At 58.2% G+C, this 12,291-nt stretch overlaps 1 protein-coding gene across 7 annotated transcripts; it reads right to left on the bottom strand.

Moving 5' to 3' along the window:
- Positions 1-895: 895 nt before the first annotated feature.
- Positions 896-12,077, bottom strand: CELF3 (CUGBP, Elav-like family member 3). Of its 7 annotated transcripts, XM_012658892.1 has the most exons (13): positions 11,933-12,077; positions 10,665-10,747; positions 5,535-5,583; positions 5,002-5,130; positions 4,798-4,877; positions 3,662-3,805; positions 3,371-3,512; positions 2,996-3,145; positions 2,544-2,609; positions 2,221-2,279; positions 2,145-2,166; positions 1,739-1,882; positions 896-1,023 (listed from the first exon to the last, which is right to left on the bottom strand). In XM_012658892.1, the coding sequence occupies exons 1-13, from the start codon at positions 12,075-12,077 to the stop codon at positions 896-898; spliced, it is 1,341 nt and encodes a 446-aa protein (XP_012514346.1). The 7 variants fall into 7 exon arrangements, with proteins under 7 accessions (XP_012514346.1, XP_012514343.1, XP_012514345.1 ...); XM_012658889.1 differs by having other exon boundaries at positions 2,145-2,279; XM_012658891.1 differs by having other exon boundaries at positions 2,145-2,276.
- Positions 12,078-12,291: the final 214 nt, after the last annotated feature.

The raw sequence follows: 12,291 nt of genomic DNA, 5'->3' as shown, positions 1-12,291 counted from the left end.
GGGGCTTCGTCCGACAATGGACACGGGCCCTGGGCTGGGGGGGCCCCCAGGGCGGGGGGAGTTAAGCAGCCAGGATTGGGGGGAAAGGGGAGAAACAGAAAATGTGGGTATTTTTCTTGGGTTGTGTTTTTTCAAGGGTTTGGTCCAAAGGAGATTAAATAATGCAAAAGTAACCAAGGCTCACAGTTCTGTGGCCATGAGGTTGGGGAGGTGGCAGGCAATGGGGTGGGGGGACGTGATGAGTAGATTCACAGGCCGTGCAACCTTTCAACCTCTTCCACCTATACCAAAGCGACTCCCAAGAGGCCTGGAGATTGGGCTCCCCCCAGTCTGTCCTGTGCACTCTACTGCCCTGGGGTCTACTGCTACATAAGAAAGGTCACCCGAAGTCCAGGGCAGCAAGGACCTGATTTCCCCACTTCTTGGGAGAACTGGGATTCCAGGAGCCAGTGATTCTATGTACCCTCCAGTACCCTCCAGTACCCTCACTCCTAAAATCCTACTCCCCTAATTCCACTCCAACCCAAAGGAAAACCAGAAAGAGAGAGACACACAGACATATGGACACTGACCAGACAAACAGACCAGATGTTGTGGAAGATCTAGGGACTGGATGACTAGGGACTGGACATCTAGAGATGTATACAGACTTGGCTTTCTGGGGTCACCGTGTGTGGGTGTGTATGTGTGTGTACGAAAGAGAGAGAGACGGTGGCTCAGATGAGTGAAAATCTGCCCCAGATTCCTGCTCCAAGTGCTCAGAGTCAGGGTGGGGTGGGGTGGGCAGCCTGAGGGGGAGGAAGATGAAGGGGCAGACCAATCGAGGGCCCTAGCTGCAGCGTTCAGGGACTGGAGAGGGAGGGCACAAGACAGGAGCAGGACCCACCTGGGGCCCTCAGTAGGGCCGGTTGGCATCCTTAGGCCGCTTTAGCTGGACTTTGAGGCGCTTCATGCCGATCTGGAAACCATTCATGGCCTGGATGGCAGCCTGGGCACTGGCCGGATTGTCGAAACTCACAAAGCCTGAGGTGAGAGGGGCGTGAGGCCTGGCCCAGCCCCACCTCGCCCTCCCGTGCTGAGGGCCAGGACCCGTTCTTTGGTTTCCCAGCACCACCCTACTTCCTGCAGGTGTCCCAATGCCCAGATAACCGCCTTGCACAGAGTAGGCATCTGGGAAGGATCTGTCGATCGGCAGAGTGAATGAGTGAATCCAGGCCAGTCACTCACACAAACTAGGACATTCTTTCCAGCAATTTTTGCAGGGCGGCCACTGACTCAAAGTCTCTTTAGCTCTGAATCTGCCTTTTGAAAACTGCCACTTCCAGACCCTCCAGTGGCTTCTGAAGCAGGGCAGGTAGGAAAGTTTCCTCTCTCCCCGAAGCAGCCTATTAAAGATGTGAAAGCAGCGAAAACCTTCTCCCTAAGCTGCCTTCCTTTTGAAAACCAAACATCCCCAGATGGTGAGACTGTCTCAGACCTCATGGAGCATGAATTTGGCCAGTTCTCACGGAGGGAAGATGAAGCTATGGTTTTCTGGAGGAAGAGAAGGTCTGGGCAGAAACTGCTATGGGATGTTGGGTGGGTCAGAAATGGTTCTTTCATATTCTTGGACAATCAGGATTTCAAATATTGGGTCCATTGTGACCATAAATGCCTTCAAATGTATTAGACCTTGTCCTAATTTGGAGTTTGGCAAAAAACGTACCATATTTTGTCTTTTGGTTCATCATACTCTTACCAAAACATTTGCTCTGATTGGTGGCCCGGTCAACAAAGACTTTGGCTGAGATGACGTGGCCAAAGGGGACAAACATCTGAAGGATCTCTGAGTCAGTGAACTCCTGGGGTAGGTGGTAGATGAAGATGTTGCAGCCGTCAGGGCCTGGGTGGCAGCAGAGACAGAAGGAAGAGCTCAGTGATTGGAAGACACAAACTCCACCCCAGGAAAAGGAGATGCTGGGGGACTCTCCAACGCCAGTCCCCAACAATGTGGGCTCCAGCCACCTCCACCCCACTTGCTTTCAGCCCCCCACACAGGCAAGAGCTGGGCTTCGTGCAGGCAATAAGGAGTCCCTCATCCCACACGAAAGGCATTCCTATCCCTGGAGGCTCTCAGCTATGAGGACCCTGCCCCAGACCAGCACCTTCTCTTTGCTGCTGCTGCTGCTGTTGTTGTTGCTGCTGCTGCTGCTGAGGGGGTGGCGGAGGCTGCTGGGCAACCAGGGCTGGAGGCTGCGGGAACGCAGGTGCAACCAGGCTGTAGGCTGCCGGGTAGGCTGCTGGGGCAGGGAGAACAGAGGGAGCCAATGGGGCTTCCCTGACTCCTGGGCCCTCCCAACAACCCTATGTCCCTTCCCCGAGCCCATGCCAGGAAAGAGCTGCCTTAGACCCCTGGATATGCTGCCCCTAAAGGTCCATCCTCACAGGTACAGTTTCCCAGGAAAGCCTGGAGGGGGTGGTTGGCAGGGAGCCAAGAAGTCCAGACCCAGTTTCTGGGCCTCTTTCCCTCTTGCCATCCCTCCCGCCTGAGCAGGGTGCCTCACCTGTATAGTGCTGCATCCCTGCGTAGGCCTGCTGCAGGGGGTCCACAGGGGCTGCGGGGCTCTGGGCTGGGGAGAGCAGCACGGACCATGAGAGTGGGCCTGGGACGCAGCGGGAGCCCCACTGGCACCTCTCGAGCAGAGGCTGGGCAGGGGGGAGGACAGCCTCTCTGGGCACAGGGTGTGAAGTGAGAAGGTGGAAATGCACAAAGCAGTGGGAGGAGGGAGCGTTGGGAAGACTGGAGTCTGGCTGGCCGGCAACCTTGGGCAAGTTGCTTCACCCCTCTAAGCTTCAGCTTCCCTGGCCAGGAGAATGGGAAGGAGCATCCCTGCCAGAGTGACAGGGCAGGAGAAAGTGCCTGAAGGCTGGAGAGGGAAGGTGTGTCCTGGCTGCCCCAGTGGGCTGGTAGCTTGGATGGTTGCTGGGTCAGAGGTGGGCAGGCAAAGAGCCCCACCTGGGTAAGGATGAACCCCGTTGGGATACAGAGCATCAGGGGCAGGCTGCCCAGTGGGCTGGGTGGGCACCGGGCTGTAGCCGTTGACGCCCAGGGCAGCAGGGATGGCAGAGACAGGCGTGGCAGCGATGGCAGGAGGGGTGCTGGTTCCTGGGGGGGAGAAAGTGACAGAGACAGAGTCAGAGACAGAGCAGAGAAGCAGACACACACAGACGCAGAGAACCAGTCAGCAAGTCTGAGGGCAGAGGGGAGGAAGCAGGCCACTCTCTGACCCCTGAACCCCTCCCAGACCCCGCGGCTTCCCTGAGCAATGTGCTGTGCCCCCTCCCCACCGCCCCCCTCCCTAGTGCCCTTGCCCTGCCTCGCAGGCCTTACCTGAGGATGGGGTGATGGGGGTGGCGATGAGGCCATTGGCATTGATGGCGGCCATGTGCTGCATCTGCACGGCAGCCATGGTGGCCATGGGGCTGAGGTAGGCACTGTGCGCCGCTACCAGGGCTGCCTGCTGCTGCATCAGCTGGGGGCAGGGGGAGAGAGGAGCATGGGACCAGGCCCCCTGCACCCTGGCCTGGCTCCCTCCCAACCCTGGGCTTGGCATTGGGAGGGTGGGGGCAGGAAACAGAAGGCCAGGAGGGACAGGGGTCCAGAGCCAGGGGCAGCGCTCACGGCCTGGGTGTAGGCGCTGTAGGCTCCAAACTGGAGGGCGATGGGGCTGAACATGCCCAGCTGCGTGGCCACTTGCTGCATTCGGCGGAGACCTCGCTCCTTCTCTGTGTCAGCAAACTTCACCACCAGGCTGGACGAGGCACCCTGGGCACAGGCCCCACACGCAGGTCAGAGGGAGAGTCGGGGTCCCTGCTCCCCAGAGCCCTCAGGACCTGGCCTCAGTGCAACTCTTTGGGAGGACGGCCATCATTTTGCCTGTGTCAAATGCGGAGATTTTAATCCTGCCCTCTCCTGTGCTAGCATGTACAAGAGGCCGGAGAAAAGTGAGGAATGTGAAGGCACGTGCTTGGAAAGGGAAAGGCCTGCCGGAGTGGGAAGGACATCGCTGTTCTCTGTGAGGAGGTGGCAATGGTCCCCACAGTGGATCAGCCGCAGCAAATACTTCATCTCAAGCTGGTTTTGCCTTGCGGTTGCCCCACCTCCCTGACCCTGCTCCCGCCCCACAGCCCGGCCTCATGATGAGCTCAGGGGACACAGCCTCAAATTTTAATACCAGCCTGGGCTGCATAAAGACCAAATTGGAACATTTGCAAAGATTATCGTAGAATCCTAGAATCGCAAGGCTGGAAGGGGCCTAGGGCCATCTGACACAGTCCTCTGTCCAGTGGCGTTTGCTGGAGAATGTGGAGTTACGGGACGTGCACCTCCCTCTGAGCCCACTAGTTCCAATTCGGAGGCCTGCTGTGCTGGGGAACCCCCGGTGCAGTCACTGACCCTGTGCTAACGTGCAGGGGCAGCGGAATAAACATGGGGGGGCCTGATGGCCCAGCAAATGAAGCACGTACGGGAAGGCAGGGGAGGAGATGGGGTGAAGGGAGGGCTGAGGACTGGAGGAGGCAGGAGTGGAGGGTCAGAGAATTCGTACTGAAGATGAAGGACAGGGATGGGGGCGATGCGGGGGGAATGTTATTTGAAAAGTGAGGATGTGTCCACGCGGGTTAGTTCTTCTGCCAGAACATTCCTTTCCAGTAAATTCCAAGTGCAATCCTGAGCGGACTGCCCCCCTGTGCAGTGGGCTGGGCGGTGGGCCGGTGGGGGCGGGGGAAGCAGAGGCCGGGGGGTGGGACAGGGCTCACCGGCAGGGTCCGGCTGCTGTGAAGGGTGTTGATGGCTGCCTGGGCCTCCGCGTGGGTCTGGAACTTCACGAAGGCACAGCCTGGAGCGGTGGAGATGCAGGAGGAAAGGGGTGGGCGCCCACCCCTGAGGGACTCACAGCGGAACCTGTGGCCTAGGGAGCCAGTGGGGAAGGTCCCGTGGGGAGAGGGCCTGCGGCCGGCTACCTTTGCTGGTGCCGTCTGGTCCCCGGAGCACAGTGCACTCGTCTATGGTCCCGAAAGGCTCGAACATCTTCCGGACGTCCTCATCTGTCTGCTGCTTCCCTAGCATCCCCACAAAGAGCTTCCGGTCTTCTGGGGGTAGGCGCAGGAGGAGGGCATGTTCAGAGCCTCCTGGCTGCTCTCCCAGCCCTCAGCTTCCGCTCCTCCCAGGAGCTCCTGACACTACTTCCCCCATCCTGGGGACTCGTGTCTCCGGGGTGTGAAAGGGGCAACGGTTGGGGAACGGGGTGCAGTTACAGAGAGCACTCATCTCAGCTCTGAAGGACCTGCACGCCACTCTGGGCCTCAGTTTTCCCATCTCTACAATGGTCCAGATCTCACTCTCTCTGGCCACACCGACTCCTGCCCCCACCTTGCCTGGGAACTCTTCAGAATTGTCAGACTTTCCTCTATAAGAAAGGCTGCCCCTCAGCTACTCTAAGCCCTGGACCTGAGGGTGGGAGGACAGGGACCAAGTCTAGAGGTACAGAACCTACCTCCTCGGCTCTCGCTGTCGGCTGGCTTGACCTGGATCGGCCTGTTCATCTAAAAGACAGAAGAGAAGGCAGCTGCTGGGGCCTCCTCTGAACACCCCAGAGTGCCCCTAGGCCAGGGCCCTCAGAGAGGCCAGGGAAGCAAGCACAGGCACAGGCCTCTAAGTTCCTGTTGGGAAGGAAGGGATGGGCCCACTGAGCTTTAGGATTAGGGCCTGAGGGGACCAGAGGCAGCGGAGAGAGAGGACGTAGAGGAAGATGCTCACGGGGCTCAGCTCCAGGCTTCGGTCGGGCTCCAGACAACTTGGCCAGGGGGAAGTGTTGCTCTCTTGGGGGAGCAGAGCCCTGCCCACAGGACCCAGGGCCAGAGAGAGTCCACCCAAGGGGCTGTTTAATAATTGCCTCAATTCTGCAAAGTAGCAGCCACAGAGACCACCCCATGAAGAAGCCCCAAGGAGGACTCTAGATTAAGGGAGACCCCACAGACGTCCAGACTTTCTTCTGACCCCTAGAGGTGTATCTGCCTCTCTTTCTGCCCCCCTATACCCCTTGACCTCAGGGGGAAGGCACTCGGGCAGCACAAAGGGAGCAGATGCCCAGTCTCCGTGGCAACGGGAGAATGCGCACCATGGCAACCACCCACTCAGCCTGATTTATCCGTCCCCGTCGCCCTGGCGACCATGGTGACGTCATCACTTCTGCTGCTCCACACACCCGGAGAAGAAGTGGGGGGGGGTGGGAACAGGGTATGCTGGGGGTGGAGGATTTGGTGGGGGCTGGGAGGTGGGGGAGGGGCCCAAGAAAGCTTCCTGATTCTGGAGGGAGGCTTGCAGAGGAGGCCCTGCAGGGACCATACTGGCCCTTCTCCTGCCTCCTTCCTCCAGAGCAAATCCTTGGTGTCCGGAGGCATCTAAGGGAGGAGATGCTGTCCCACGCTCCTTCGAAACTTGCCCTGTGCACGGAAGTCCTCCAGAGCTCTAACCTCTTCCTGACCCCCGCAATATTGCCCTTTGTTCAGTCTTCAGTGGGAATGGAGAAGTTCCTAGTTTCACTCTCCATGTTCTTGTCTGGTGAGAGGACTTGGAAATTACTCCTACAGGCTGATTTCCTTAACCAGGGTGGGGAGCGTCATAGGAACTGGAAAAGGAGGAGAACTTAGTCTTAAGTGTCTGAAAATATTTTACTATTGAGGACTTTGACCTCTAGGACCACACCTGGTTGCCCCCCTCATCTGGTGGTGAAGCAGTCCTACTACCAAAACAGTGAAAACAAACCATCCATTTATATTCTGAGGCACCGTCAGGAAAGGCACTGCCCTGGGAGTCAGGAGACCTGGGTTCAAGAACGGGCCCTGCCCTGCCACGCACTAGCTGGGTGACCTTGGACCAGTCACTTGTCTCCTCTGAGAGACGACTTCCTCATCTATAAGACAAGGGGGTGGCCCAGGCCCTCTCTAGTCAGGTTCCCTTCAGCTCCAGCGCTCTAGCACTTGGAGATCTCGCGTGGCGTCACTTGGCACGGAGGAGTGCACAAGTAACAGCTGCCCCCTGCCCCTTCTCACCCTGGACCCTCTTCCCAGGTTTCAGATCATGCCTGGACCAGTTCTGCCAGTCCCAGCGTGGATCAAATCTGAAGCCCACCTCAACCGATACTCCTTTCCCAGGGCCCCACCTCCCAGGTCTCTGGATCTGAGAGCAGCTGGTGGGGAGGGAGGGTAACAGTCGCACAAATCCTCCAGCCAATCTGCCCCCAGCTTTATCGCCCACCAATCTGGGATTATCCCATGCGAGGCTCAATCTCCTTAGGAGTGCATGTGCGTGCATGAGCGAGGCAGAGAGTGGGGGTCAGACGTTCCAGGGCGCTCCAGAGCTCATGGCCTTCCTGCTCCTTCTCTCCTGTACTCTACCCAAAGCAATCAGGAAATTCCCTCACGGGCACCCACCCCCACCCCAGGAGAGGTAGAACTGCAACCAGGGTCGTAGTGTCGTGGGGATTCTTATGCTTGGTGCTAACCCCTTCCCAACAAGCCCCTGGGCGTTTGCTGCTCCAGTTGGAGATGGGGGACCCAGAGAGAAAGGACGCAGTCCCCTCCCTGCACAGGCTCCCAGGCACAAAAATAGCATATCAATAAATACCCACAGCTGATGTGGATTTGCACAAAGATACACACACGTGTGCAGACCACAAGGACCACGTTGACAGGATGCTCCCCCTACCCTCACAGACAGGCCCCCTTGGTGTCCCAGTGCCTGTTCCCGGCCTCCTCCTTGGCCTGGCACTTCCTGTGGGAAGCTCAGGCTTTGTTAACTCCGCTGGGCACACCTGCCCACCTCCCTTGAGTCCAGCTGTGCCCTGTTTACCTGGCAACCGGGCACCAGTACCTCTCTTCCCTAGCTACCACCCAGCAGGTGATAAGCCCTCCCTAGGGCCTCCCAAAGAAGAAGGGGCTATTTCTACCCCAACCCAGTGTGGCTGAGCAACCTCCACCAGCGTGATCTCTTGCAAGCCCCTCAGCCTTTTCACCAATAGCAAAGACCTCACTTCCAAGAAGATCTCATGGTTCATACAAAATCTAATTCTCTTTAGGGCACAGGCCTTGGACCCTGCCATTCCTGGCTCCACACTTGTTCCTGCTGCCCAGACCATACACAGGTCCCCTCCACGGGGCCAGAATCCACCTTCCCAGCTGCAAGCTAACAGGGAAGGCCCATGTCCCCAGAGGGGTTTTGGTCCAGAGTGAAGGGGGAGGGTAGGCCAGACAGAGGGCGTCCCTCACACCACTGTCTCCAGGAGGTCACACCCTGCTCACAGGACAAATCCGGGGACCCATGGCAGAGTCACTCCTGGGAGCTCTTACGGGGAAAAAGGAGGAAATGAGCCTCAACAGCCGCAGGCCCAGCCCCATTCTTTCCCTCTGCAGCCCAAACATCACCCTAATATGGTGATACCTTCTAGATTCCGGGGTGATAAAGATGGGGAGCAAGGCGAGAAGGCTGAATGCCCCCACTAAAAACACCTGCAGTAGGATGCCACGGAGATGAGAAGGCAGGAAGAACTTCCCAACGCAACTGTGCAGGAGCTGACACATTGTACACGCGCTGTACACACGCTGTACACACACTGTTCACGCACTGTACACACACTGTACACACACACACCCAGACTGAGGGGAGAAGGCAGGTGGCAGGAGAAGACCTGGGAGATACAAAGGATCAGGCGGGGCTTAGTCTCAGACACCTGCTCCCCTTGACCGCCCTGGGTCTGCTCCCTCGAACCCCTAGTATGGGGGTTCCCCTTGGAGGATGGAACCCTTCATTTCCTACTGGAAGCTCTGTCAGGTCTCTAGATTCTATTCCCTGGGGCAAGGGCCAAAGTGGAGAACTCAGCATCACCTGGGAGCTGTAGAGGAGGCTAGACAATCATTAACCCGGCGCCCTTCCCCACCCCCATCCAGGCCTGATTCCTCAGGAAAGGCAGGCGGCGCCTCCCCACCCCCAGGACCAGCTCTGCCTGAGCTGCCAGGCAGCTGGAGGGCACAGACCCAGAGGAGACACTGGCTCCCCCAGGCCACCTCTCACATCCAAGTCCCCACTCCAGTCCCCTTTTCTATCTTTTCCCCTGACCCCTCTGCTTTCTGCAGTGGCTCTGAGCCAGGAAGACAACAGAAAAAGACCAACAGCAGTGGAGATAAAAACTGTCAATTTGTGAGTCACCTCCATAGAGAAAAGGAGGGAAAAGAAAGTTGGGACTCAATGGGGACCAGGCTTCCCAGGCATGCCTGTGCCCACACCCCTACACATCTGGCCTGTCAGGAGCTCACATGCGTGCATCACAAACACACACTCGCCTTGGATCCCCAAGCCACTCACACACATGTGCACGAGCCTTTAACTCAGGCCAACGGAAACTCAAGACCAAGAGAGATGGGTGGGCAATGGCTGTTCTTGCCACCCACTGGGATAAGATAGTTGTGGGGGGTTGTCAGTGGGTTTGCTAGAGGTGGATTTGCTTTCCTAATGGTACTCAAAGGTTGAGGCCAAGGAGGGCTGGGTCATGGATCTATGAAGAGTTTCGAGTTGGGGGTGGCTGAAGTAGCTCTAATTTTCCTACATTCTCCCCCTCCCCATCTGTTTTGTCTATTTCCCTCCCAGGAAGAGGAGATGGGTGACCAGCATCATTCTCCACTTCCCACGGGACAGAAGGAGCAGAGGCCAGGACAGATGTGTCTTGAGTACCCAGACCCTGCTGAGCAAATGTTTGCTGAAGGTGGGGAGGGAGTTAGATCTCAGGAAGTACTTCCTGGGATTCACGGTCTGGGGGAAAACAGGAGCAGATGCTAACAAAGGGGAGTGGGTGTCCTTCCCCCAAGCTTCCTGCCCTCGGTTGTCAGCCCAGGCTTGGGACAGTCCACAAGAGAAGAAGAAACAAAGAGATACGACCTTGCAGGAGGGAGGCCACATCAGAGGTCACCCTCATGCCCTGGGCACACGTGCGGGTCAGGCCAGGTCCCTTGTAACAGCTGCCCCTGCATGTGCTTGCTGCCCCTGGGCTTACGTCCAGCCCAGCCCAGCCCTGCCCTGCTCTTCCCTGGTGCCCTATGGCTCCGCTTCCAGGGCTCTTCTGGGAGATGTGGGGAGCCCGTCTGAGCTTAGAACCAGCACCAAGATGCCAGTCCAGCTGGCTCAGCTGCCTGTTCTCAGTCCAGCAGTGCCCCTCCCCCACCCTGCAGCCACCCAGCCTTCATTTCCAGACTTCCTCTCCAGAGCCAAGGGAGTGCCTGGGTGCCTCCTGCTCACCCTGACCCATGCTTGGTGTCCACAGTCTTTCCCCCACCTCCCAACCAGCTCAGTCCTCCCTCAGTGTTGCCCACGGGCAGGCTGGGAAGTGGGGACGGGGCTCCTTGTAAACGCCGTGTTTACTCTGCTAATCTCTGTTTTCCTTCTGTCCAGGTAAGAGGAAGTGCACGCATCTCCAGCAAGAAAGACGGATGCCAGAAAGAGAGAAGAACTTGCTGGTGCTGAGAGAAGGTGGAAAATATCCTCAGAGTCTCGGGAGAGTGGCGAGCCTCCTGCCCCTTCCATGGCCCTTCTTAGCCCCTGGAAAGGCCCCTTCTCGGCAAAGGACAGGACTCACCCCTGGAAGTGTCTTCTGTTCGTGCAGGGCGCTCTGGGCCTTCAGGGCTGAATCGCGGGCACAGTATGTCAGGAAGGCACATCCTGAGGAGGGCCAGGGGCAGAGAGACAGGGCGGGGGTGAGTCACCTTGTCCCCTCCCTAAAGGGCCCCCACAAGACAGAGGACTGGGAAGCGGTTCCCTTCTTGCCATCCTCTGCCTGCTGGGGTAGGGAGGTGTCTGACAGCGGGTAGACACCCTGCCCCGGAAGAGGAGCACAGACCCGGAGGCCGAATGCTGGTGGCGGTGGAAGAGGGAGCTTTGTGTGGGGAGAGGAGAAGGGGCATGTGATCTCCAGACAAGCACGGCAGCCGCTCCCTCTCTTCCCTGGCTGCTCTCCTTTCCCCTTTCTCCTTCGCCTCCACCTCCCTCCATCTTGCTCACCACCCATTTTCCCTGTTTCCTCATCTCTCCCCAACTCCACGGGAGGCAGGTGGAGGGTGGAGAGTGGAACAGAGAAGGAAAGGGAAGAGCAGGTAGCTGGAAGAGCCTTTTCCCTGGGCCAGGTGGAGGGGGCGCTAGTGTGGCCCCTCAGATCCCCGTGCATGGAGCGGTCCAAGTCCTTACCCCGGCGCCCCAGCTTGGCCGCGCTGCCTTCGGATAGGCCTGAGGAGCATCCTCCCTTCTCCCTCAGCTCTCTGAACTTTCTAAGTCCCCCACACTTCCCAGATCTGGACCAATCTCTATCCTTCACGCCTGCTTCTGAGGTCCCTCTCTTCAGTCCTGGAGCTGCCCTGCCCAGCCCATCTCCACTCTTTCCGCCTCAAGCCCCTGCTTCCGTGTCCCGACCCTCACCTCAATATTATCTGAGGCTGCTCAGACTCTCAGTCTTGCTCAACAGACACACACACACACACACACACACACACACACACACACACACACGCCTGCCCAGCTCCTTATCTACCAAACCAGCTCTCTTTTTCTTCTGTTTTTTTCTTGAGTTCATCCCGTTACATCAACATCCCCCCACGTCTGGGATCCGCATCTTTGCAGCCGTCTTGACAACTCTTCACCCAAAAGACGCCCTCCTCAGTCCTTTCCCCTGGAGTTCCCTGGTCACTCTACCTGAGTTCCCTTCCAGCTCCTCCATCCACACTCCCTAGCCTTGAACTCTTCTCCATCCGTAACAGCCCCTTCCCAGTGCCTCCATCCCTCCAGCCTGGCTCCCCATCCTCCCAGCCTCCCAGCCCACCCCCTGAAGCCTCTCCAGCCTGCCTGCCCCCTCACCCTTGTGCAGCCCGGTGTACTTGTCCTTGATGACAGTCAGCTCAAAGATCCGACCAAACTGTTCAAAGATGGGCTTCAGGTCCTTTTCCTCCAGATGCCTCGGGATCTGCCCCACAAACAGCTTGATGGCATCTGGCTCCTTCATTGGGGCGGCCCAGGAGGAGGGGCCGAGGGGAGCAGGGAGAGGCCCAAAGGCCAGGGGGAGCTGCCCAACAAGGAGGCAAGTGGTGGGGGCCGGGGGCCCAGCCGGGGCTGGCTTTCCCTTTGGCCCCCAACCACACTGCTGAGCAAAGGGGTGGCTGTTCACACAAAGGAGGCCTGGGGAGTTGAGGGCTAGGGGTCAGGGGTCTAGGCAGACA

The sequence above is a fragment of the Propithecus coquereli genome, unplaced genomic scaffold (genome assembly GCF_000956105.1).
Source record: "Propithecus coquereli isolate 6110/MARCELLA unplaced genomic scaffold, Pcoq_1.0 Scaffold59, whole genome shotgun sequence".
NCBI classification, from domain to species: Eukaryota; Metazoa; Chordata; class Mammalia; order Primates; family Indriidae; genus Propithecus; species Propithecus coquereli.
The sequence above is the reverse complement of the archived record's forward strand: the minus strand, read 5'-3'. Positions and strand labels throughout refer to the sequence as shown.

What these genes read in the sequence shown, in the direction of transcription:
- CELF3 (XM_012658889.1), bottom strand. Translation starts at nt 12,077, where the DNA reads ATGAAGGAGCCAGATGCCATCAAGCTGTTTGTGGGGCAGATCCCGAGG. An exon ending in GTACACCGGGCTGCACAAGG is followed by an intron (nt 10,748 to 11,932) that starts GTGAGGGGGCAG and finishes GGCCCTCCTCAG; the next exon opens with GATGTGCCTTCCTGACATAC. An exon ending in ACCAGACGGCACCAGCAAAG is followed by an intron (nt 4,878 to 5,001) that starts GTAGCCGGCCGC and finishes CCACCGCTCCAG; the next exon opens with GCTGTGCCTTCGTGAAGTTC.